The sequence below is a fragment of the Rhineura floridana genome, chromosome 1, assembly GCF_030035675.1.
Source record: "Rhineura floridana isolate rRhiFlo1 chromosome 1, rRhiFlo1.hap2, whole genome shotgun sequence".
Lineage (NCBI taxonomy): Eukaryota > Metazoa > Chordata > Lepidosauria > Squamata > Rhineuridae > Rhineura > Rhineura floridana.
Genome location: NC_084480.1, coordinates 132,936,219 through 132,963,460, shown reverse-complemented (window position 1 = coordinate 132,963,460; position 27,242 = coordinate 132,936,219). Strand labels below are relative to the sequence as shown.

Sequence of the window (27,242 nt, the reverse complement as noted above, 5' to 3'; positions counted from 1 at the left end):
ACAAGCCTTTCCAGACACATAGTGTAGATCGGTTTTAATTTTTTTTAGTTAGTGGCTGTTTTAATTGTTTTAAATATGTCTATAGTTGCTTATTTTTAACTGTTTTATTGATCATTTTAATGTTTAAACCGCTTAGAGAGCTTCACATTTAAGCAGTATATAAATTTTGTTTCAATAAAATAAAGAAAGAAATGTGTTGGGTAGGTGATTTTTTTCCCCCCAGCACTGCTTTTTCTTGGGGGAAACGGTTCACCTGTTGATTTTCTGTCTGCCACGCATGTAGACATTAAAGGTGAAGGGCCGGGGGAGGGGAGCCTGGGACCACCAGCTGGAGGGTACAATGTCTGTAGCCCAGTGGTCCCAGGTTCACTCCTCTGTTGAAATCCTGGACAGTCACTGCCAGTCCGTGTGGGAGATCCCCGGTGAGGTGGCCCAATGGTCTGACTCCGATTAAGACAGCTGCTTATGTCCCACTGCGTGAAATATTTCGAAAATGTGTGTCCCGCCCTCCCCCCGTCCTTCCTATATCATAAGATGAGACGGAATTTGTGGAGTGCCTTCTCTCTTCTCCTCATGGGAGACTAGCAGGCTGTGCGGATGGGGGCTGAAAGGGGAGAAAGAAAAGGCTTGTGACCTATGGCTCCCCTTACTGCAGAGAGGCGCCAAGGCGTTTGTAGCCAGCGCTGGAACTGCGGGTGCTTCCCAGCCGCCTGGTTGGCTGGACTACATCTCCCAGCATTCCTAGAGGGGAGTTTGTCCCGCTCAGGGCGCTACCTGCTCGCCTTCCTTAGCGAGTCCGTCCCTCCGTTCGGCGGGCTGTTAGCGCAGCCAAGCGACCGACTGGAGCCACTTCAGACGAGTGGAGCGAGCGGCAGGAGCGGCTGCTGCGTGCTTCAGCCTCCCGGCTTGGCAACTTTGGGCTCCTCTTCGCGAGCGCCTCCAAAGCGCCTTGGACGGGGGGAAAGCGAACGTAGGAAGGCGGGGAGGAAATCAGCCGCCGCAGCAGAGGAAAGTGGCCGGCGGGAGATGAGGCAGAGCGGGAGGCTGGGCTCTCACTGCCTGCTGTCCTTCGGGGCCATCCGGATTCCCCAGGAGGGCCCTCCTCGCAGCTGCAAGCCATGGGGCCAGAAGGGATCGCCCCCAAGGGCTGTGGCGATCCGCCTGGGATTGAATGGAGCTTAAGGCACCGCTTCTAAGCCCGGGGCCAGTTGGAGGGGGCGAGGAGTGCGATGGTGGCGAGCGGAGGGTCTTCTTCTCCTTGAGGCGGGGATCGGAAGCCTTTGCCTAGGGGAGACGGCTGCCGTCGGTGCTCTCCCCGCCCCGGCTGATGTCGACTTCGGGAGCCCCCAAGGCGCGCGGCGTGGCTGGCGAGCTCTCCCCCTTGTATGGCTGGCGGAGGGAGAGGGGCTGGGAGCGGACCGCCTAGCGTTGGAGGCGGCGGCGGAGGTGCCAAGCCGGCGGGGGAGAAGGGGCTTCTCCTCAGGCGCCGGGCATCGGGCTCTCCAGTGATGTGGAGACTCCTGAGCAGGGTCTGTCTCTTGCTCCTGCCGCCCTGCGCCCTGGTCCTGGCCAGGGCGCCCCTTTCCTCTTGCCACCCGCAGCCCTGCCAAATCCTTAAGCGGATCGGGCACGCGGTGAGGATCGGGGCGGCGCACCTGCAGCCCTGGGCTGCGACTGCCCCAGCCGGCGCTGCGGGCTGGGGGCCGCGCCATGCCGTCCCGCTCGGAGGGCTCCCTGCCCGAGAGGAGGTGGGGGCCGAACCCGACGCCACCCCGCCGACGCCGAGGACGGCGGAGTGGAAGGGCCCCGGGTCGCCCTGGCAGGGGCGGTGGAGGACGGGGACCGGCTTGAGGAGCAGGGCGCGCTCGGGCCCCGGGAGCCTGATCGGCGGCGAGAGTGGAGAGCGGGGAGACCCGCCGCTGCTGCCCAGGGAGGCGCTCCTGCTGGCGGTGGAGAACCTCAAGCGCGCCCAGGGGCTTCTGCCTTACAACCTTTCCCTGGAGGTCGTGATGGCCATCGAGGCGGGGCTGGGCGATCTACCTCTCTTCCCCCTCTCTTCGCCCAGCGCCTCCTGGAGCAACGACCCGGTGTCCTTCCTGCAGAGCATCTGCCACACCGTCGTGGTGCAAGGGGTCTCGGCCATCCTCGCCTTCCCGCAGAGCCGAAGCGAGCTGTTGGAGATGGACTTGGTCGCCACCGCGCTGCGTATCCCGGTGATCAGCATCGTGCTCAACGAGTTCCCGAGAAACAGCCCGGTAGGTGCGGGTGGAGGGGGGAGGAGGGAGGGATGCCTGGGGTCTCGCCTCTGTCAGTGTGCCGGGGAAAGTGGGGGAGGGGACTCGCCCGGAGCCACAGTACATACTGAAGAGCTTCAGGGAGGAAAAAGGAAAGGGGGGCGGTTCCAACGCAGGACGGGAGTTCAAGCGAGTTCTGCTTCGGGTTGCGTTCCTGGGTTGAGAAATCAGCACCGCAGACAGCGCGCCTCGTAACCGGAGTGCGGCCGTCGAAGAGCAAAGACGATCCCACTGCTTCCGCGGGCAAAAATAAATACATAATCAGAAAACCCTCTCCGGGCAAAGAGCTCCGGCTTGTGAGTGATCGTTTGCTATTCTGGGTTTCTTCTCTTCCTTCCCGGTTTTCTTCCCATTGAGAGAGTAGCTCCACTTGGCAAATCCGCTTGAGGCAGATGTTCCCCAACTGGTTCCGTAGAATGAGAGGCTGCCAAGGCATTTTCCATTTAATGCTCAGTGAACTTTTAATTCACTCATACTGTCGTGCCGAGAAACTTCACTTGTTCTCAGAAAATCCAGATGGATAGCCACCAAATCTAAACCTCTAAAATGCAGGGGCACAGAGATATCTGTTTTGTTTTAATTTTATGCTGAACATCTGGGCATGATAGACATCCTTCTGTGGTTCTGAAGCTCATGAAGCTGTTAAACAACTCAAGTTGGCTTCCCTGCCTATTCCACATCTTTCAGATCATTTAATGTGTTGGTAGATGAGAAGCAGTTTTGTTCCATCTTGTTCATGCAACCATATGCATCCTGTGGATAAGCAAACACCCACCTATGTAAAAAAAAACCCAGCTCACACACACACAAAGGTGGCTGAGGCAAACTTGTCATGTTTCAGATACTTAGCTATTACTTTTGTTTACTTTCATGCACTTTTTAATATTCAAGTTCAACAACTTCATGTTTTGTTTTTCCTTGCCCCCCCCATCCCTCCCCCTACTTTGTGTAACATCATGCTGGATGAAGAGTTCTGGAGAACTCAAAAGCTTGCCATATTATTATTATTATCATTGTCATTATTACATTTATATCTCACCTTTCCTCCAAGGAGCTCAAAGTGGCATACATGCTTATAACTTTCCCCATTTTATCTTCACAACAACCCTGTGAGGAAGGTAGCCAAAGGTCACCCAGTGAGCTTCATGCCTCAATGGGGATTTGAACTCTGGTCTCCAAGGTCCTGGGCCAGCACTTTAGCCACTATGCTCCAATGGGTGTTGTGGCATTTTGGTTGGTCCCAATAAGGGTATTGCCCAACCATGGATTTTGCAGAAATTCCCATTTCTTTGCTTCACATTTAGGGTCCAGACCAGAGATCAGTGACTTGTCCAATATATCTTGAGTCCATGGAAAAGAAGGGGATGCTGGCACCTTTTTATACTTTGTCAAAAAGCATTTTCATTTAGCTCACTACGTGTCATATTCTTACATCTAAAAAGGCAATTCAAAGTATGATGCCTATTTAAGTAAGCTCCATTTAATTCAGTCAGACACATTTCCAAAGTAAACATGTGTAAGATTTGGCTGCAAGTGCTTTACCTGGCCTAGGGCATAGTGTGAGAGAGGGGGGGGGAGGGTGTTCACTACAGCTTATGTTTGATTTAGAAAAGCTCTGCCCACCCATATGTTGATGTTTGTCTTTACTGTTCTTGAACAGTTCACACCTATTTTAATTTTATCATCAGTCTGAAAAATCTATAGCCATGGACCTAGGTGGTAGATGGTTTTAAATAAAGACATTATAAAATAAAAAATGCACTAAAGTGGGATTTGTACTGTTAACAAACCTGTAAAATGTGAGATCTACCAAGAGAAATGCAGCCCACTACTCATGTGGCATGGGCTGCCAGTTACTGACCCATCCCATTTGCAGACCCAGGTAGGCAGCTAAGCCCGGGATGACTTTACTGAGCCCCTACTAGGTTGCCATACATAGCTAGTGGCCTGCATCTGGCTTGATAGGTTATAAGTTAGGAAGGCCTGTTGCTCCTTGTGTACATGTCTTATCAGTATATCACTAATAAATATACTTTTGAACTGAACTGAATGGATTGTCAGACTGGATGTTGGATGGGGTGTCCTTTGACTAAGACTGGGCATGGGGATAAAGGATGTTCCCTCTAGGTTAGATTGGATAATGTCTCAGGATCTGGGGAGGATCTTGCACTCTAGAACAGGGGTGGAGAGCCTGTGGCTCTCCAGATGTTGCTACACTTCAGCTTCTGTCATCCCTGAATATTGTCCATGCTGGCTGGGATTGATGAGGGCTGGACTCCAACAACATTTGGAGGGCCACAGATTCCCCGTCCCTGCATTATACAAACAATGATCTGAGTTGCCCATTGACAGCTGGACCAGTGGAAAATGTTTGTTTATTTGTTAGGAATAGGGATGGAAGAATCTGTCGATTTCAGTTCTCTCCATTTCTTCCAGTCTGAAATGCAGTTCTCCAGGTTTCGGCAGCACTGAAAATTCATCCACATTTTAGTGCAAATCTCTCCTAATAAGCATATTTTTGTCTGCAGTTTTGACTAATGTGCAAACTTTTGCAAGCAATTTATGTTATTTTCACTCATGTATTCATATTTATACAAATTTTCCTGAAATACATGCATTTTTGTAAACATTGTTTGGTTGAAGAACTGCATTGCAAAATTTGAAAAAACACAAATTTTGAAGGATAGTTGCATTGTTTCAAAATGTGCAAATTTTATAAATTTAGCTTCAAATACAAACGGAATCAAATTTCTCCCCCACTCCCAGCTTCGGGTAGTTTTATTTCCGACTTTTCAACCATCAGATCATCAACATAGTTTAAAAATCAATTTTAATTTCCTCTTACACTTGCACCAATACCTACGGGGGCATAGTTCTAATGTAACCAGTCCCTTCCCAACATCTTAGAATTTTACACTTCTTTGCCACTTTGTAACCCATTAAAGAAAACCCACACAATTATCCTTTCAGCTCCAAAGGATGATTTCCAAACATAGTTGCTTTACTCCAAGATGATCAACAACGTTGAGCAGCTTCCTGGGAGTTGTTTTCTTTTATGACTGTAAAGCAATTTAATGTCCCAGAAGAGGAGTCAGTGGGATTGCTAACAATATAGCTGTGAAAATCAGGCCTCTGTTTAAAAGTTGTTAAGCTGTAAGTATATTTCGACTTATAACGGTGCATTTATAATCTAGAAAAAGACACACCTTGAAAAAGTGCAGCTTAATTTGCATTGAAATTGTCCACACTGCTTCTTTCACAAGGTTAGTGTTTAGGTTGCTGTCTCTTTCCTCTTTTTGCTACTTTCTTGCCATAGAACATCCGGAGGAAGAGCTTTCTTGGCATGCTCAGCATACCTTCTGCACTGCACTACTCAGAGCAAGGCGGCAAGGAGCTCAAACTATATAATTAGGATCATATGCTGATGGAGTTGGTCTCTAAAGCATCTCTTGTATGGCTTATCTGGGATAAGGCAGTCGAGTTGCTTCTTAATGGATACAAAAAAAGGTACTGAAAAATAGCTGCCAGCTTCAGCCCTGTAGCCAGCCTTCCTTGTTAGATGGGGCAGCTAACATTTCTAGGTGGGGCATTTGGAGGAGGGAGGCACAGTGTCAGCCAATTCCCCCCCCCATGGTGGAGAGGATGTGAGGGCTAGGCCAGGGGCAGGGAGAGGCAGTGACCTTCCCCCTCATCTTCCTCCGCTTAGCGAGTGTGTTAACTTACATGAATGAAGTTTAATCTGCTGAATTCTCTCACCCTTTTCTGAGAGATCCTCAGGAATACCAGACTCAAAAGCTTGACTTTGCCTACAGCTACAGTCCCCTTTCACCTGTGGTCTGTCCATGTTCTGATTTGCAAACTACCTAAATGTGGGCTGGATGGAACAACTATCAGTTGAATCCACAGCTGGCTAATGAATCGTACTCAAAGAGTGCTTATCAATGGTTCCTTCTCAAACTGGGGGAAGGTAATGAGTGGGGTACCACAGGGCTCAGTCTTGGGCCCAGTACCCCTCAACATTTTTATTAATGACTTGGATGGGGAGGTGCAGGGAATGCATATCAGATTTGCAGATGATATAAAATTGGGAGGGTTAGCTAATACACTGGAAGACAGAAACAAAATTCAAAATGATATTGATAAGACTGGAGCATTGGGCTAAAAAGAACAGAATGAAATTTAACAGGGATAAGTGCAAAGTTCTATACCTAGGAAAAAGAAACCAAATGCATAGTTATAAGATGGGGGATACTTGGCTCAACAATATTACATTGAAGAAGCATCCTGGAATTGTTGTTGATCACCAGCTGTATATGAGCCAACAGTGCGATGTGGCTGCAAAAAAAGGCAAATGCTATTTTAGGTTGCATTAACAGAAGCATACTTTCCAAATTGCATGCAATATTGGTTCCCATTTATTGGGCACTGGTTAGGCCTCATTTGAGTACTGTGTCCAGTTCTGGACATTGCACTTTAAGAAGGATGCAGACAAATTGGAACAGGTTCAAAGGAGGGGAACAAGGATGATCAGGGGACTGGAAACAAAGCCCTTGAAGAAGAGACTAAAAGAACTCGATGTGTTTAGCCTTGAAAAGAGAAGACTGAGGGGAAATATGATAGCACTCTTCAAGTACTTGAAAGGTTGTCCCACAGAGGAGGGTCGGGATCTCTTCTCGATCATCCCAGATGCAGGACATGGAATAATGGACTCAAGTTACAGACCCGGATTTCAGCTAAACATCAGGAAAACCTTCCTAACTGTCAGGGTGGTACAACAATGGAACCAGTTACATAGGGGGGTGGTAGGCTCTCCAACACTGGAGGCCTTCAAGAGGCAGCTAGATAGTCATCTGTTGGTATGCTTTAATTTGGATTCCTGCATTGAAGAGAGGGTGGACTTGATAGGCCCCTTCCAAGTCTACTATTCTATGGTTCTTCATTAATTGAACTTCTTTGGTAAAGACAGTGAGCTCCTGAGTTTGGCTGTGATGCTGCATCTCAGTTTTAGATTCCACCTGAAAAACAAACTTGTCCATACTACAAGTTTAGGGAAGGGCAAAGAGAAAATAAATACTATAGGGTGTGTTTGTTAACTTCTCCTTGAGAGTCCCTCCTTCTAGTCTTGTTCCTGGCCTTTAGATTTTCCTTCGTGTTGGACAATCAAGGGTGACTGTTTAATTGGCTGCTATATAAAGGGCAAACTAAGCAAGTGCAAATTAACTGTGGAGAGCAATTGGAATTTTTTAAACTGATTGTTGGGTTGATTTTTCTGTCCAGAAACACTGAAAAGGCCTCATGCAGAGCTGCACATATTGGGAAAATCAGAAATTAGGCCTGAGCTACAGTCTAGGTGGCCAGCCAGCCAGCTAGCTAACTGCAGTATACTCAGCAATATTTCTATTCCTTTAGGGCTGTTTTCATCCTTTGGTGTCAAGTAATCAAGAAAAAGAAGGGGAAAATAGCTACTATGATTGTGAGTATAGTGAGTGCCTTAAAAGAGTAAAGGGTAGCCATTTTTTCAGATCACTTTAAGTTATCTCTCTATTTCAACCTTTAGCAAGAAGCATCTAATCCTGTTCTACGCATTATAATAACTGCAGAATAAACTTTCTTCTTACTGCAGGCAAACAAATATGCTTCTTTATTGCTGGCTGGGTAGAGAACACAATTGAAACTGAAAAGCAGAAGGTCCAAGTGGTGGAGTCTAACTCTAGCCCATAACACACAGTTTTAATATTTAACCTTTCGCGAGTCATGTTGCTATACAGGCTGCTTGTTTCAGGATCACTTAAGTAATTTTAGGGTGATTGATAATGAAAAATCCACCCTCAGTCAGGGAAAGTCCTGATTGAGCAGACTGTGGGGGGCTCTTCCAGATGAGGCTTTTGTTGTGCACTTGCCCTGCCTTGTTCACTGAATTTTTCAGAGGTCCTATTCTTAAATTGCTCCTGCTCTTAAAACAAGCTATCACTCTTTAAATGGAGGTTTCACAAATTAAAAAAGATAATTTTCCCTGAAAAATCCTGGGGGGGGGCAAAGCACAGCTCTAGGGGGCAGCGACCCCATTCCCACCCCAGGCTACAGGTCTGGCCAGCTTCCTGGGCAAATGGGCTGATCCGAGGACACAAGCCAAACTGCTGAGCTAGGCCAGTGCCAGGGAAAGGAAGCAAGAACAGAACCATAATGTAAGTGGGTACCTTATTCAGCTGAGCCAGTGACCCTTTTTGCTGAGCACTGCCTACCCTGACTTGCTCCTGCTCTTTATGGCAGGGGCAGGAAACCTTTTTCAGCCTAAGGGCTACATTCCTTTCTGTGAAAACTTGCAAAGGCCACATGCAAGTGGTGGGTAGGGCCAGATCAAAAGTGGGTGGAGCAACAGACAGAAAGTAGGCTATTTCCATGCACGCTCACATACCCCTCCTCTATACTCCTCCAGACAAGCAAGAGGCATTGTCAGAGTTCAAGGACACATTCCAACTAGGAAAATATACTCATTGTGCAAATTTATTATTATTATTATTATTCCACCCTCCTTCCTCCCTAAAGAGCCCAGGATAGCAAACAACAAGTGATAAAACAAAAACAACACCTTAAAAACAATTCCAATATGGATACAGACTGCAATAAAGTTCTCTATCTAAAAGGCTTGGAGAAAGAGGAAGGTCTTCAGCAGGCACCAATAACATGGTGCCTGTCTAATATTTAAGGGAATTCCAAAGTGCAGGTTCCACAACAGTAAAGATCCTCTTCCAATGCTGTGTGGAATGGACCTCCTGATGAGATGACATCTGCAGGAGGCCCTCACCTGCAGAGCACATTGATCACCTGGGAATATAAGGAGTAAGGTCATCTTCCAGGTATCCTGGCCCCAACATGCATAGGGCTTTATACACCAAAACCAGCAACTAGAAGTAGGCCTAGTAAGGATGTAGCCTGGAGGGAGTTCTGAGGCTTGGTGGAGGCACATTTGACCTCCCAACTTTGTGGTTCCCCACTCCTGTTTTATGGTGTTGAGAAGAGATCTTTCCCAGCCTTACTATCAGAGGTGCTTTTCAACTACATGTATCAGGGAATAAGCCTAGGATAGGAATAGGAAATCTGCTGCTCTCCAGATGTTGTTGAATACAGCTCCCATCATCGCTGGCTGGAGCCAGGAACACATGAAGGGCCACAGGTTAGTCATCCCTGATTTAAGATTTATGCTGACTATTCTTGATGTTAGTAGAAATTAAAAGTTTGCGGGCACAATTCTGCCCAAGTTGACCTTTCATTCATTCTGCTCCTTAGTCATGGGCATAACACTGTGCAAGTTACAGTTTGGTACATATGAAAAAAGTTGATTTAGGGGGCAAAATACACCTCACTTGGAAATACATATAATGAAACTTTGATACATTAGAATGAAAAGCAGGCTGGAGAGGGTACTATTTTGCAGCAGCATGAAATGGGGGACCTTTTCCACCAGCTTCTCACAGCCACAATCTCACTAGTCCCCTTTTCATTCATTTTTTTAAAAAAACACTCTGGGGTCTTTGTTATACTCATTTACATGTAGTGTGTACTTTGCCCTTTAAAACATTTGAGTTCTGGCCCAGCCGAGCAAATCTGGAGCTGCTGAGATTGTATGGGTGTGCAGCCTTCTTGCTGAATCCATTCCCTAGTCCTGCTCCCACTTAATAATTTGAGAACATTTAAGGTTTAAATGATACACCATTTAAAAGAAGGCTAGGGGAACCCAGTCCCTACTGTTAGACTGGACTGGGAAATTTCCCATTCAATGCCCATATATGCATGGGATTCTTCACCAAGCTGGGGATGCGTGTGCAGAAACTTGTTTCCATGCCCTTATAGTCCCTGCTTGGAACATTGCATTATACTTCCCCTCCCCAGCCAATTTGTGGCTTACAAATTAGCTTTTTAAAAAATGTCAATAAAATAACAAAAATGTTGAAGGAGGTCACTGCATCATATTAAAAGGCCACCTGACCAGCACAAATAAATTGTAGCTCCCAAGAGTTCCACCTCAGCAGGTGACATTTCCAGATCTCTGCAGTCACTGGGGAGCCTTGCATCTCTTTCAGAAAGTTAACAATGGGATGCATTGCCCCACCTCTTCCAGAAGCTCATTTAGAAATGTCAGGACTGCTATAGGCCTTGCTCGTGCATGCTCTGGATCATCTGGTTTTGAGCAGGGCCCAGCTGAAGATATCAATAGACCAGAATGGCTCATATGCAAAAAGGGTTGCCCATGCAATGCAAGTACAATGCCACTACTGCCCTTTAGCAGGAGTGAATTTGCCACATCCCCCCCTTTTCTGGGAGAAGACACGAATTAGCTTCTCCCAGGGGGAGAGGATCTTGGGAATCTCATGGGCTAGAATGCCCAAAAGGAAAGGGGCAATCAGTCTGCTTGAAGCCTGTTTTGACCCCATCAACCTCTTTTCTTCTCTTTTGCAGCATCCCCCACCCACCCTCTGCAGTTGCATTTTCTGGGTGCTGAATAGGAATTTGAGGGGGAGACCCTGATTGGCTCTTGGGACTCCTCTTTTTCACCTACTCCACACTGTAGGGTTCTTTGATTTGTTCTTGATGAATGTACTAATCTGGTCTGTTTGGCATTTAGTGCGGGCAGGCAAGGGAATTTAAGAACTTAATTTGCCAGGCACCCTAAGGCATCATTGGAATAAGGGCACTCTTATTGATTGATTGATTGATTCCATTTATTCATTCATAAACATATTTGTATACCGCTATTTCTTTCAAAAAATATCCAAGTGGTACAAATAAAAACCATAAAATAAAAATCACTAAGAATCCAGTGAAAACAAAGGTCAACTACAGCAATGAGACATCTTCTTAACTCCCTGCATAAGCCTGGTGGAAAGTTTTCAGCAGGTGTTTAAAGGTTAAAACAGAAGGTGCCTGCTAAATCTCTGTTGGCAGAGCATTCCAGAGAACTGGGCCAAAAACAGTGAAGGCTTGATTTTGTGTCAATGTTAAATGAGCCTTGCCAGCTCAGGGAACAACCAGCGCTCTTGAGCCACCTTCCACAGCCTTCAACTTGAGGAACTCTTTCAGAATGCCCTTTAGACCTGGCATGTGCACCTTGGTAAACACTGGACAGCGGGGCCCAGGTGTGCATGTTGGGTTCATGTACCCAAGGCTCACTTAGCAGGGAGGGAGAACTTTCTCTCAGTCCTTGGCTGGTGAGCCACGGAATGCAGCTGTTCAATTACATAATTCGATTATTGTTTGGCAGATCTTCTATCGTTATATTTGAATAAATGTGACCTTTCCAACATTATCTCACAAGTCTTTTTCCAGGGTGTGTTGGCAAGCCCTGAAATGCTTCTTGCATTGGTAGAGTCCAGCCTTTCCCCAACCTGATGCCTTTCAGAATTTTTTTTGGGGGGTGGGGAACTACAATTCCCATTAGCCCCAGCCAGCACAGCCAAGGGTCAAGAATGATGGGACTTGTAGTCCAACAACATCTAGTGGGTATCAGGTTCAGGAAGGCTCAGTCAGCCAGGAGAAAGGAAGCTGAAAGTGGTGCAGCAAAGTTTGAACTTTAGCCCCACTCACCAGCTCTCTTGGCAGCACACTGATTTGAGCTGACATCCTCTTTCTTTGAGGCTGGCAGCTCCTGACAAGAACTTCGTAAGGTTGCTTGAAGGTGACAGGAGCAAAAGCCATCTTTGAAATATCATTGCTGAGAACAATGTAGATCCAGGGCTAGGCAGACTGGTAATGTAGACCTGTTACAGGTTATGCAGTGGGATAACATCTTTGTGACGTCCCCACCCTCCTATCTCTGCCTTCCTGCAGCATATGAGGGGGATGTCTGCCTTTGTACAATGTAAAAGCTACCCTTCAGCATGTACAGAGGTTATGCAACACCTCCCAACCTTTATGTGCAATGTTTTCACTCACAGCCTGGGCACTCCAAAGTATTCCATCCTTATCTCTGGGTGATCCTGGATACCCCAAACCCACTGTGATTATATTTATTGCTAGGTTATATGGGAGGCAAATCTTTCCTTCAAAGGATATCCTTATGGTATAAAGTGGCCACCAGTTTCAGAATGAAACATTGTTAATGTATTCACCAAGAGACTGGAGATTGTGTGTATTAGTTTCAGTACAATTTCTTATTACAGAGCTTGGAAGATTATTTTTAAAAAGAAATAAATTAGAGTTACTGCTACATGGCCCCAAAAAGGAATAAATTACCATAACAATGGTTCTGAAAGGAATCAATTACTTTACCATTACTCAAAAGTAATCACTACAATTACAATTAAGTTACTTTAATTTAAAAAAAACTAGAGTGGCTACAAGGTGCTGGCCTTGGCTGCTGCACATCTAAGTAGCCTAAGACAACATAAAAAATAAACACACACATACAGAGGTAGCGGAATCATTCTTTTTATCCATAAGATATCAGTGGTGATCTCTCCACTGGTAAGGGAGGCGGAGAGGGAGGCAAAGGCTACTGCTCAGATCTTTGCATGTCAAACCAAGTGTAACCTCCCCACACACACTCAGCCAGCAAGCATCATCTCTCTTGCTCAACCATCTCATGGACCCTGCCCTGCCACCAACTAAGGTACACCCACCCAAGAAAACATTTTTCCCTGAGATGCAAAAAAGTTAAAACGCTGCAAAAGTAGCCAGGAAGGGCGGTGGAGGCTGTTTCGTGCGCCAAGTGCAAACACTGTATTAACACACACACACATGTTGTCGTCTCTCACCTCCACAGTTCTTTATCTCCATTCTGCTGCTGCGTCCTTCTCTTCCTTCATCCACTTCCTTGCCCTCCAGCTCCTTTCTCCCTCCACTCTATTCTTCTCCACCGCTGTCCATTTTTTAAACAACTGTTTTCTCCATTCCACCCTCCATCTCACTCTCCACCTTTTCCCTCATCACCTCCTAAACACCTGCAGAGCATGAGGGAAGAGCGACACTGTGCAGAAGATCAGTTGAGGCATACAATTTTCATCCACAAATCAGAAGAGCAGGAGACTTCCCCTGCTCTCCCCCCCCCCCCAGTAATGCTCAAAAGTAATGCTTTGCTTTTGCTTTTGCTTTATTACGGTCAAAGACCAGCAGAAACCAATATACAATATAAAAATAATAACCACAAATAACAGTACAATATACATGTGCTACATAATCTCTGATTAAAACCAAATCTCATTGTTAAAATTAGTGTGTTAATTTTACAGACAATGACCAGTCAAGGAAAATACATAAAAACAGGGAAACAGTGTTGACAAATATATACAGATACAACATAAGGCTTATAAAAGGGGGGATGTCTTTACCAACTGCTTCCTTATGTCACATACTCTTGCACAAAATTTTGCAACTGCTAGCGTAATTTCCCTCCTACAGTCTGATAAGAGGAAGCAAGCAAGTTGCAGATCAGAATTAAAGGGTAAGGATTGCATCATGGGGAGGATATATAGCATACGAATATCTTTGTAAAATGGACAATGGAGAAGTACATGAGCGGAAGTTTCAATCCCCCCCAGCACACATGGACAGCAACGTTGAGGGTATGGTATTTTCAAATGTCTACCCTCCAAAATGGTTGAGGGTAGAGCATTTAGGCGTGCCAAAGTAAAAGCTCTTCGTAATCTATGGATGTCCAAATCATAAAGGTAGGTTTCTGGGGCAATGTTGTTGTTGTGATTTATAAAGAATCTGTAGTTTGCCATCCGAGCTCTATTGTTTTGTAAGGCGACATCTTTTACCCTATTTTGAATTACTTCTTTGGCTTTAATAGGGCCCAGCTCTATCAAAATTGTAGGGGAAAACCCATAATAATGTAGTTTTTCTTCAACTTGGGTCACCCACACGTGAGTCTGAGGATCTAAAAGAATTAACGAAGTTATTCCCGATGGATTGGCATTTAGTTTGATCCAGTAATTGAATACATTTATCCACATTCGGGCTTCAAGGGAGATAAGCCTGACTTCTAATCTAAGGATAGCATTGGGAATGCCACGAGGGGCGCCAAGGATAGAATGTACAAATTTTGATTGTATTGCCTCAAGAGGGCATATATCTTTATAGATACAGACTTGGGAGCCATATAACAGTTGGGCGACCACTTTGCCTTGGAGGACTTTAATAGCCGATGGTATGTAGGCACCTCCCTTCGTATAGAAGAATCTAAGTATAGCTGTAACCACTTTACGAGAGTTATCTACTAAATGGATAAAAGTAATCTGCGGTCCAGAGAGGAGGCTTGCAGCTTTTGCCATAGTTTGTTCTGTGGGATACTATCAAAAGCAGATTTGAAATCCACAAATGCTGCATATAGTGCTCCTCTTGGTCTACGGGTGTATTTCCTAATCAGGTAGTGCAAGATTAAACATTGATCAATCGTAGAGCGTCCCAATCTAAATCCCGCTTGTTCCTCAACAAGTATGTGTTCCCTATCTGCCCAGTCCCAAAGTTTCTATAAGAGATGCCTTGCATAAAGTTTACTTACTATACTCAGTAAGCTAATTGGGCGGTAGCTGGAAGGTACATCTTTTCGGCCCTTTTTGTAAATTGGGACAATGACTGCTAGTCCCCAATCTTTTGGGATCTGAGCTGTCTTATCGATGTATGTGAAAAGTGAAGCCAGTAAGGGGGCCCACCAATCTATATTTTCTTTAATTAATTCTGGGGGAATACCATCAAACCCAGGTGCTTTTCCTATTTTAAGGGATGTTATTAGTTTTTTAACTTCTGCTACCGAGACTGGTGGCCAAGTAGGAGTATCCGTTAAGGAGATGCCTATAGTTGCTGGAGGATCTAAATCCTTAGCATATGTTAGGTCCAAACCCAACACGCAAGCCGCCCTGTCAACCCCAACTCACTTACACCCGGGAAAAGTGCGGAGCTGAGTGCAAATGAACCCACTATCAGAGATCAAATAAAGACAAGACAATTCCTTTGCAAAGGGGACCCAATACAAGCCGAAGCAGGCCAGCATGGGAACCTCGTTTAATGGTGTCTTAGGGTTTATATAGGCTCACCCCGAAGTTTACAATATCGGGCTCACGTCATAAAATACAAAGGAAGCAATTGCTAGATATTATAGCCTCAAGGCATATAAAAGGAGGTAAAGGGGTACCGGGTAAAGGACAAAGATGGAAACACTGAGACTATCTTTCAGACTCTATGTCTGCATACTTCGCATGTCCTTGAGATAAGCACTATGCAGCAAACAGACAAAGGCAACTATTGAGGGGAGGCCCAGCTGCAACCGGGCGCCCCATAAACAGAGACAGACATGAAATCACTACGCTTGCATATCAAAAGGGTTTTACAAGTCAAGGTTTGTGGGGCAGCGGAACAACTTTTAACATTTCTATGCAAGGCACATTTGTAACAATAAGCAAGGTTATAGGCATAGATGTGATACAAGAAATGCATAGTAGGGAAGTTTCCAGCTTAAACCGGCTTTTATTATTCGAGCCGCTGGAATGTAGGTAAGGGTCAGGTCACCAGGAAATAAACCGACATTTTATATCAAAAGTCAAATAAAGGCCACTTTGGTTCTGTTTCCCATAGTGCTCAAGCTGGTTCAGGTAAAGCAAGTGAATTATAGTTCTACAGGTAACTGGGCTTTAAATCCAATCCTAACACATATAATGCACAGAAGTAAGATTCCCATAACTTAGATGGAACCATGCACGTCAGCCTTGAAGGCTCGTGGTGGAGACCGCTTTGTACCATTTGCCAGAATAGAATGGAATCATTGGTTTTAATTGCCTGTCTCAGCTGTTCCCAGGCTTTAGCTACCGACTCTTTTTTTTTCCTTTTAAGTAATTCCTTATATTGCTTTTTTCGAAAGCGTAAATAATTTGGGATTAGAATTGCTTCACTTTGCTTATAATGTCGATAGGATGCTGCCAGCAATTTCTTGGCTTTCACACACTCTAAGTCAAACCAAGATTTTGAGTTGATTGTTACACTACGGACAGTCAGGGGACAAGGTTTTCTTGATATAACCTGTGATAGTTCATGGGCCAAATTTTGCTAAGTCATTATTGCCTTAGTTGGTGATTCTGCGGTAATAATTTCCCTAGAAAGTTCAAGGACCTTTCCGGATCTGAGAAAGAGTGAAGTACATTCTGCTAATTTAACTGACCATCTCACTCTCCTATAATTAGTCTCAGGGGTAAGGTCAGTTTCAAACTTATCTGTTAGCTGTATAGAAGACGCCTTAGCATTAAGTTCCAGCACAATAGGGAAGTGATCACTTTCTTGGCGGGTTTCGACTTTTAAAGAGGTCAGGCTCTGCTGGAGATTCCGCAAGACCAGCACATAATCAACTGTGCTGGAACCACGTTCGGACCAGAAGGTGTGCTCTCCTGGGATGCCACCCTGTAGTGCTCCATTTAAAATAGAAAAATCAAGCTAGTTGAACTAAATGGAGGTCTCATCGATTTAACTTATTATCTTTGGAGTGCCAGGGAAAAGATTGAAGCCCAATTTCCTGTGATGGAGGAATCATATCATAATGGGCGTATAGAATGTCATCCAATGGTCCAATTCTAGCGTTAAAGTCTCCCGCCTTTACCACATGTGCCTTAGGGAACATATCATGAAGTTTAGTCAGATATTCTTCGAAAGAGGGCCACAAGCTGTTCATTTTAAAATGTGATTCCAAGGAGGGGGGGAAATAAACATTTATAATTAAAATACAATAAGAATTAAAATTAATAATAACAGCCAAGGCCCATTGATCAAACGGCTCTAGTTCTGTAATTGTAACTTTACATTTTGTAGTCACTAACAGGGCGAGACCCCCTTTAGGTCTCCCCTTGTGTTCCCCAATGGAGGCTTCAAGATTAGCTGAGGTATAACCATCCAGTTCGACTGGTTTCCGCGCCAAAGTCTCTTGTAAAAGAATTAGATCAAAAAGGGATAGATATTCTATAAATTCAGGATCTACTTTTTTTGATGCCCATCCCGCAACATTCCATGAAAGCAGTTTTACACAAGGATGTTGCATAGGTTCTCGGGCAAGGAGAGTCTTTGAAGTCTTTTCATGGTGGCGAGAGTTGAGCTGTACTGTCTCTTCTAATATGTCAAATGAATCTAGTCAGTCCAGTTCCTCTATTGCGTGTATGCCCTCTTGGTCCGAGGATAAGACACAACCATTAGATGTAATTCTGGGAAGATTATTTTGATCTTCCGCGCTCTGAGCTTGGATGTTGATTGGTTGGGCTCCAAGTTCATAAGGCTCTAAATATTGGAAGGCAAGCCACTCACTTGGGCTGTAATTATTATTTACAGCTCTAAAATTTGTTAAATTATCACCATTTGTTGGTTCAGGAAGATCAGGATATTTAGAGAGATTTGGTATCAGCATTTCTGCCCTTGAGGTGTTGTCCTTATTCTCCTTAAGAAGAGATGTATTGCCAGTTAAATTTTTGGAATCATTCAGATATTGTTGGCGATGGTTTTTCCTTAATACCGAACCCAGGGTATCAAGTTGTGTCATAATTTCGTTTCGTTCTTGGAAGGGTAAAGATCCAAAGCTGTCAATGAGTAACAGTTCCTCCGGCGTAAATGTCACCGGGCCAGTCCATGATTCAAATGTTATTGCCTTCTTGTCTAGGTCTGTGATCTTCCTCATAGTTTGAGGGTAAGTAGATTCCGGTATCTGTCAGGATGATGCTGGGGAGGAGTTCTCCGGAGACTCCAGATCTATCAAGTTTCCAAGAAAGAGAGGTTTAATCAGAGGAGTAAAAATTGGAGTCTTCTTAATCCACGGGAGACCTAGAGTTGACATAGGGGATATATCCTGGAAGTGCCTCCAGACTTTCATACCCCTTGTTTGAAAAATATGTTTTAATTGGTATACTCTGGCTGCTGTTTCCAAGGAGGCAAATGTTATGATGGCACGGGCTGAATGGTAATTGTAATAAAGGTATTCAATTTTCTGTATCGCTTTTGTTTTGAGAAAGGTAATGCCATAATCTCTTGCCAATTGTACAAAGTGCTCTATGCGATCAGGTTGTGATTGAAGGCCCTTGGGTTTGGGGTATCCAGAAAAAACAAGATTTAACCTTTGCAGCTGTAACTTCCGGTAAGAGAATATCTCTGGCCGGTGGTGAGATTCCGTCCATTTCAAATCCCTTTTAAGGGGAGTCGTAAGTCTGTTGTTGTTGTTAGGTTATCTTCTCATCCGAAGGTCCTGTGTGGTCTTTTGACTTTCAGGATGTAAGTAGATGGTAGACTGGGCCAACTTCAGTAGGGAATCTTTTGGAGGCAATAGGCCATCCTGTCGGACTTTGTTACATTTTACAGTGCGGGAACTCGAATGTTGTTTCTTTTCTTTTCATTTTAGAATTTTGAACAGTCTGTTAAAGTTCATCCCAATTGAATTTTTTTTCTTTACTAGATTTTTTATGTTTTGGGGTTTTTTTGTTGGTTTCTTTTCCACCTTAACACTGTTTTTATTTGTTCTTGTTTGTACCTTGCCCTCCAATGTTGTTGCTGATCGTTTGGACTGAGTTTTCTGGGTGACTTGAGACTCGCCCCTGAAGTTTGGAGGTGAACTTATGGGCGAGGGGGCTGATTCGGTGTCATTACAGGTGATTGGTAGAGACCTGGCTTGCCATGCTTGATGGACTTGGTGAGCAGAATTCTCATTAGGGTAGTTAACTGTTTGTTTTGATTGACGTACTACCAGGTCTACTATAATTTGGAGGATTGCCTTGGATTCTGAAAGGAATGTTTTAATATGAGTAATGACATCTGTCCAGCTAGAAAATAGCCTCTGAATCGTCTCATGTTGGTAGCAGAGCAATTTGACTGTATGGTGAAAATCAGTATCTTTATTGTTGTCATTGGCCTTACCCTTGTCCGTGTCAGTTTGCATAGCATAATCTAAAGGAGGAGTATCTGTTTCGACCTTCTTGCCGTTGAAGGAATAGCAAGGTTCCCCCCCCCATAAGGTTGTTGGGACCTATGATTTGGAATCTCTCTTTCACCTTCTCCTTCTGCGAATGCGATTTCTTCTGCTATACTACGCCTGCTCTCCTCGTATAGTAGCCGATTAAAGTTTTTAGGTTTACTCGGTAGACCAAGTGACCAGTCTAAAATGGAAGCAGTATCTTCAGCTGTAGTAGTAAGGTTCTGAGGGGTTTGTTGTTTAGGAGTCATAAATTCCGTGATTTTCTGCTGTCGTGAAGCCTTAACGGCAATGAAAACATCTTCAGTCGAAGGAATTAATCCCAAGCTCTTGTAGGTCTCCCTGGTATAAACCATTATTTAGTAGTTTTACTACTGTCCTAGCTGCTTCTCTCTTGTGGTTATTTTAGGAGGGGCAATTATGTTGTTAGTCTTTGGGTTGTTTAATTCTTCCCTGGCTTTAAGTTCAAATCAACATCGGTGTCGAGCCTTCTGTTGGAGATTTATTGTTTTGCTATCTCTTAGCTCAGCAACGACGTTTTAGGGCATAGTAGAACAGATAAGCAAGTAAAGCCTTCTTATTGTTGACAGCGAGGGTGGAACAGATAATTCCATACGGAACACGGGCAATATATGAATTTGTTCTAGGTTCTTTAAAACCATACCATAACAAAGGTAAGTAAAATAAAACTGTTAAAAGGTCACAGGCCAGGAGCTCAGAAAAAACAAACCTCCTCCTTCGCCATCTTGGATCCTCAAACTCTATATAATATATCACTAGCTAAACCTTTGTCCTCCTTAGACCAGCTTCCACCCTCTGCCCCAATTCCTCATCTAACTATCCAATCCCCAGAATAAAATCAATCTGACTTAACTGACACAACCTGTCCTATATTTAAAAAGAAATCCTTACTCAATCCCTCCTCCCAACCAGAGAATCCAACACCCAATCAGAAACATTCAAGCTAAACACTCACTCCCTAACAGTCCATTTACCCCTCCTCTCTCTACTTACCAAATAAGGATGTATATTAACAAATAAAGCTCAGCCAAATCTGGATAACATATTTACATTTGTGATGTCACAAACTTCCATGGAGATGCACTGAGAATGATTTTACTTAATTGGCTTCCTTGTGTCTATGGAGTGTGCAGAGCAGAGCAGAGGTGTCAATTGAACAAGGGCTAATGTGCTTGACTATTGGTGAGGATTCCTCAATAAGAAATCTATATGCCACAGGAAGAGGAAAAGAGGCATACATCACAATATTTCTAAAACTGTACTTGCACAAATTACTTCAGCAAAGTGGGGCACAATTCAAAAAAGTGTGTGTGTGTATTTGAAAGACTGCAGCCTGAACTGAATATTCCTCTTCTACTACTTAGAGCCAAACTTTTTAAATAGCAGGTTTATAGATGTAGCTCTTGTTGAGTGTACTAATTTTATTTTTGTTTGGAGAATTTATACACCACTTATATTTAAACAGATGTCTAAGTGGTTTACAACATAGGAGAAAACAACATAAATAAAAACAAAATTACCAGAGAATGTCCACATTCTAAAAAACATATTTAATAACTTGATTAGAGCATTCTCTTTAGCAGGAGTGGGGAACCTTTCTGGATCTATGGACCAAATTTGACAGGTGGGCAGGAGCAGCCACCTATCAATCACATGACATCATTATGATGTCACATGATTGCCAGGCAGGCAGGGGCTCTCATCTGCCAAAATCTCTTAAGCTTCCCTTAAATCTCCTCGATCGGGGACTTAAAGGGGGATCAGGAAGATTTGGAAAAGCCTCTTCCAAGTCTCCCCCCTGATCAAAGAAAATGAAAAAGGAAACATGGGGAGACTTGGAAAGGGCTTTAAGACAGCCCCTGCTCTTCTGTTTGAGCAAACAGGAGCTCAGGGGCTGTCTTAAAGCATTTGCAAAAGTGTTTTTGAAGTTGCTCACAGAACTTCACATGCACAAGCTCCTTCAAAGGGTGCTTTTAAACAGGGCTTCAATCCCTGCTCAACTAGTGAACGAACATTAAATCCTGCTGTTTTGGCTGTGCAATCTTGTTCCCAGCTGGGAACAGGATTGCATAGCCAAGTCAGGATTAAACTTTGTCTTCCTGCCCATCAGCTAACTCACGAGTGACATCAGCGGGTGGGCATGGCTTGAGAAAAATGGCCCTGAGGGCCAAATGGGACCCCGGGGAGCTATAATTGGCCCAGAGGCTGGAAGTTCCCCACCCCATTACATGTAAAACTCAACTACAAAAATACAAGGAAAATTCCACATTTTAAAACAGTAAACAGCTAAACACATTGTTCCAGAAGTATTGGGACATGAAATAATACAAATGAAAATCAACTAAAAAAGCATGAATTCCACATTTTTAAATTAGATGCCTGACAATTAGGCAAACTAAAATTAACTCAGTCTTCCCAACCACCATACGCCGATCGATCAAGCAAATAAAGCAATCCAATTAAATCTCCAGCCCCCTATACAACAATAAACATAACTTAATCTAACTACATCTAAAAATGCATTCAATTCAGTTCCACTCAAGCACACCTTTATATGATCAACAATCTCACATGAATCAAACACATCAACACTCTAAACTGATATACTCAAACTTACTATTCTAGCACAAATCATGCTCTCCACACTCTGCAAACATTCCCATAATTCAATCTCACATCTTCAATAACACAAGACTCAGACAAATGCTGGACAAAATCTAGACAAGTACTGACATACAAGCAACAACACCCTCCTAAATAAGACATTTATCTGAGATCCGTGAGCATCATCTGTGGAATCTCAAGCTCAAAAAATATGATGCAGGAACAAGATCTTCTATGTTAAAAAAAAGTTAAAGACAGACTTTCAAGGGGCCCAATTCAGATCAGGGCCATGGTGCTGTGTGAGGCTAGGATGGTTTTGTTGTTGCTACTGCTTTTCCCTTTTCCCCTGAACTGTTTTCCCCATTTAAGGTCACATAGACCTTAAATTTCAAGCACTGTTATACCACTTTATGGCTTCCCCAAAAAACATCCTGGGAACTATACTTTGTTAACAGTGCTGATTGTTGTTAGGAGACCTCTATTGCCCTCATAGAGCTACAATTCCCAGAGTTACTTGGGAAGAGAGATTGACTGTTACACTACTCGGGGAACTGTAGGTCTGTGAATGGGAATCAGGGTCTCCTAACAACTCTTGACACCCTTTACAAACTACAGTCTCCAGGATTCTTTTGAAGAAGACATGCCTGTTAAAGTAGCATCAGAGTGCTTTAAATGAGGGGTGGATGTGGCCTAAATCACCTTCCTTCAAAGCTGCTATTTGTCCCATGGATAACATAAAGGTACCCCTGAAGGTGAATAGCAACAGAGCAAACAGCAGTTCCAAGAGGGAGTATATGCAATTTAAACTGGGAAAATGTCATGAGGGAAAGGGTTAGCTTTGTCAATGCTATATTTAATTGTCTTGTCAATGCTACTAGCTCGTATTCTTATTATTTTATTATTAATCCATATCATCATTAACCATTAATTAGCTTATGCAATATATCACATTGCTTTAAGCTACTTTCTAAGTTAAGTTGCTTCAGTTTCAAATATTATTTTTATTTTATTTCCTTTCAGTTCTATACTGCCATTAAGATTTGCACATCAGTAAACCAATGTATTTGTTTCAGTTACAAGTCTGGCTTTTCATTGGTTATGCTATACTCCTTATTCCACTGGATGCTGTTGAGCAGATTGAACCATGATTGAAGGATCCAATGAAAGTTAATGCATTAGCCCAGATGTGACATGATGTAAATGGGCTTGGATTGGATCTCCTAATTAACGCTCCTAGCACTGCAGCCACAATCTTCCGTTCACTACAGCTGCTTTTAAATTAAAAAAAAATGCAGAGGATTCTAATCTTAGATCTTCCACATCAGATCTAATGCCAAAAGAGTAGCTGCAGTAGTTTGAGCAAAGAGATCTTCTTTAGATGGAGCTTTGGCCATCCCCACTAGGAAAAGCAGTATAAATTATACACAAGAGTATGTAGGTATGTTTAGCTTGCATCATTTTATACAGGTTGTAGAATTCAGTGCACAGCCATGGTGTTCATGTTTTATAACTGACCATCAAGCAATTATGGGAAATGACAGCCAAGTATTGTAACCCAATATAAATTCTTTCTAACTTTTGGCAATGAGAGAGAGAGAGAGAGAGAGAGAGAACATAATCACAAAGGTAAGAAAGCAGGTGTTGAGCCAGGCAGAGTGATGTAGATCTTAAAAAAAAAAAACATTCCAAACCCATGTAAACACACAAGGCATCAGGGTGATGCCAGAAGGGAACAATCTGATATAACTGCCTGATTTTCTTCTCGATGCACTCTCCATAAGATTTATTTGGTAATGCCTGCTGACAATAAATCCAAACATTGTTATTACCAAGGAAGGCTGCTTACTTCCTGATGTCCATTTGGAAAGAAAGAAATCATAACTCTGAACAAATGCTGCAATTTGAAGCAATCATTTCGTAAAGCCAGTCAGGAATTTCCTTGATAATAGTGCTCGTTGCTTTATAGATCTGACAGGTAATTACTCTGGGGAGAGAGGAGTTTGCAGCCAACGGCAAAGCAACAACCGAAGTCTCTTTAACTATACACAAACACACACATGCACAGTATTCCGTTTAATCTTTTTGATTGCCAAACCTCTGTTTCCCATGCACAGCAATTGTAGGCACAAGAGAGAAAAGCTACTTCAAATATGAAATGGAGAACAAAATGAAAGGCTGAGACCCAATTTGCAGATACTTGGCTTTAAACCACACTGAATGGAATAGGACTTGCATCTGAGAAAGAAGATAATCCAGGAAATCTGAAGCATAGAATTGGGCTGCACTTCCTAGGCTATCCTACCATCTATATCCAAGATGGGCAACCTGTGGCCCTCAGATATTGTTGGATTACAGTTCCCATCATCCCTCACCATTATATTTACACCAGCTTGTGACATGGGTTAGGCTGAGAGTGTTACAAATGGACCTTGTGCATCAGGATAATCAGATGCTGTGGCACCCCCATTTCTTTTCAAGCATTCCATAGTTTTTCATGATCTACACAATCAAAGGTTTTGCTGTAATCTATAAAGCACAGGGTGATTTTCTTCTGAAATCCCTTGGTCCATTCCGTTATCCAACATATGTTTGTGTTATGATCTTTAGTACCTCCTCCCTTTCCAAATCCAGCTTGGACATCTGGCACTTCTTGCTCCACATATGGTGAGGGCCTTTGTTGTAGAATCTTGAGCATTACTTTACTTGCATGGGATATTAAGGCAATAGTTTGATAATTACTGCAGTCCCTGGGATCCCCTTTCTTTGGAATTGGGATGTACATTGAATGCTTCCAGTCTGTAGGCCATTCTTTTCTTTTCCATATTTGTTGACAAATCTTTGTCAAAATTTGGACAGATACAGTCTCAGCAGCTTGTAGCAACTCTATTGGTATGCCATCTATTCCTGGTGATTTGTTTATTCCAAGTATTTTAAGAGCAGCTTTCACCTCACATTCTAAAATTTCTGGTTCTTCATCATATGGTTCCTCCATGAATGAATCTTTCATCCTTGCATCTTTTTTATAGAGTTCTTCAGTGTATTGCTTCCATCTTCCTTTTATTTTATCTCAGTCAGTCAGTGCATTTCCCTGTTGATTATTCAACATCACTACTCTTGGTTTAAATTTCCCTTTAATTTCTCTACTCTTTTGGAACAGGGCTCTTGTTCTACCTTTTTTGTTGTCCTCTTCTATTTCTATACAGTAATTGTTGTAATAGTTCTCTTTGTACCTACGGACTAGTCTCTGCATTTAGGGTTCTAATTGTGTTTCTATCTCCTTTTGCTTTTGCTTTCCTTCTCTCTTTAACCATTTGAAGAGTTTCTTCAGTCATCCATTGGGGTATTTCTCTCTTTTTAACTAGAGGTATTGTCTCTTTGCATTCTTCCCTGATAATGTCTCTGACTACAGACCTAGATGCCAAGCTCTCTGTTCTCTTGTATGCTGACAACATAGCTATGATTTCCATCACATTAATTGGAATGTGAAGGTTATTAAGAAGTTTAAGTAATTACTGTTCAAATGACCACCTATTTATCAATCATGCCGAAACAAAAGTGGTAGTTTTGGGGAGGAAGAAAAAAACCCATGTACGAACATTGGATGACAAACCCATTGAACAACAATGTAATTTCAGATACTTGGGACTGGGGTTTAACGCCCAACTTTCATGGAAGCCACATTTGTATTCAGTCAAGTGAAATCTTCCCATTCCATACAATCATTGATGTATTTTTTCTAAGTTCCAATGGGGGAACTTGGTTGTACCAGCAGCTAAGGTATTTCGGAAGAAGATAGTCCCACAACTGCTGTACAGCGCAGTGCTCTGGGGGTATACAGATGTCTCTTCTCTTCAAGGTAGTGCAGAATTCCTTCATGAGATCCCTGTTAGCTGCCCCTCAAAGCACACCTGCATTTCTATTAAGGGCAGAAACAGGGCTATATTCTACAGAATCCTGTGCTCATGCTGCACTTGCCTTGTATTGGCTGAAGTTGGCTTGTATGAATGATTTGCACCTACCAAAGAAATGCTTTCTAGAACAACTGCAAACTCCAACCCAAAGCTGCTGGGTAAATTCTGTTAAATCTACTGTGTCTGCTTATGGGATCAACACAGAAGTTTTACCTTCCTTCTCTTCCATTAGAGTTAAACAGCTGTTCAAAGAAGAATCCATCTTTATTCTAAATGGTGGGACCTCTACTCAGTAACCCAAATGTCATTTTCTATTTGGTACCCACTATATAAAACAACATTTGGCATGGAGCAATACTTCGCATTTCTGACAGTGGCACCTTTGAGAAAATCATTCACAGCTTTACGACTTCAGACTATGCCCTCTGCTGTTTTGGATGGGAAATTTTGTAACATTCCAACTCATCAACAAGTTTGTATCTGTGAATCTGGTGAAGTTGAGGACATTGTACATTATTTACTATGCTGCCCCCTATACAAGTCCCCAAGGCTTAAATTTCTTTCCTACATCCTTCGCTCCTTGTCAGATAGATCTTTCCTAGAGCAGATATGTATTCTGGTAGCAGGCAACAATACATTTATAACTACCCAGGTGGTAAAATTTGCTCTAGCTGCGGGGAAACTAAGAGCAAGACACCAAAAAAAAACCTTGTGGGTTGAGTAGGTTGTGCCCTGGCACCATTATGGCTATAATACGTATTGTTTAAGTTATGGGGTGGGTCAGTGTATTTTTCACTTGGGAGAGGAAATTTTCTTTGACATTTAGTGCTGTTGTCCCTTTACTGTATGCCGTTGAACTGTGTTAGTTGAAATATGACTTTTATTTTAATATGTTTTTTCCTTTTACATGTGATGAATTGTGGTAGCCTATGGCTTTGAGCAATAAAGATACGTTTCATTTCATTTCATCTCTGACTTCACTCCATAGTTCTTCTGGTTCTCTGTCAACTAAGTTCAAAGCCTCAAATCGGTTCCTTATTTGATCTTTTTATTCTTCGGGAATGTTATTTAAATTGTATTTTGGCATTATGATTGCTTTGTTGTTCTTCTGTAGCTTTACTCGGATTTTCAATACGACCAGTTCATGATCTGTACCACAGTTTGCTCCTGGTCTTGTTTTTGCAGAAAGTATGGAACTTCTCTGTCTTCTGCTACCAATTATATAATCAATTTGATTCCTATATTGACCATTTGGTGATGTCCACATGTACAGTCATCTTTTTGGTTGCTCAAAAAATGTGTTCACAAGAAAAAAATGACTGGCTTCACAGAATTCGATAAGTCTTTCTCCTGCTTCATTTCTATTTCCTAAGCTCCATTTCCCCACAATTCCTAGTTCTTCTCTGTTCCCTACTTTTGCATTCCAGTCCCCCATGATTAGGAGCCACATTTTCTGCTTCAAATACTGGTTCTTCAGTAAGATGGTCT

General features: G+C 43.1%; 1 protein-coding gene across 1 annotated transcript in view; it reads left to right on the top strand.

Moving 5' to 3' along the window:
* The first annotated feature begins 1,443 nt into the window (after positions 1-1,443).
* GRIN3A (glutamate ionotropic receptor NMDA type subunit 3A) overlaps positions 1,444-27,242 on the top strand; it is a 193,596-nt gene continuing 167,797 nt past the window's right edge. Inside the window, exon 1 of the mRNA XM_061632874.1 lies at positions 1,444-2,255. Within this exon, the coding sequence (XP_061488858.1) occupies positions 1,509-2,255 (747 nt within the window). The 5' untranslated portion in view covers positions 1,444-1,508. The remainder of the gene's footprint in view (positions 2,256-27,242) is intronic.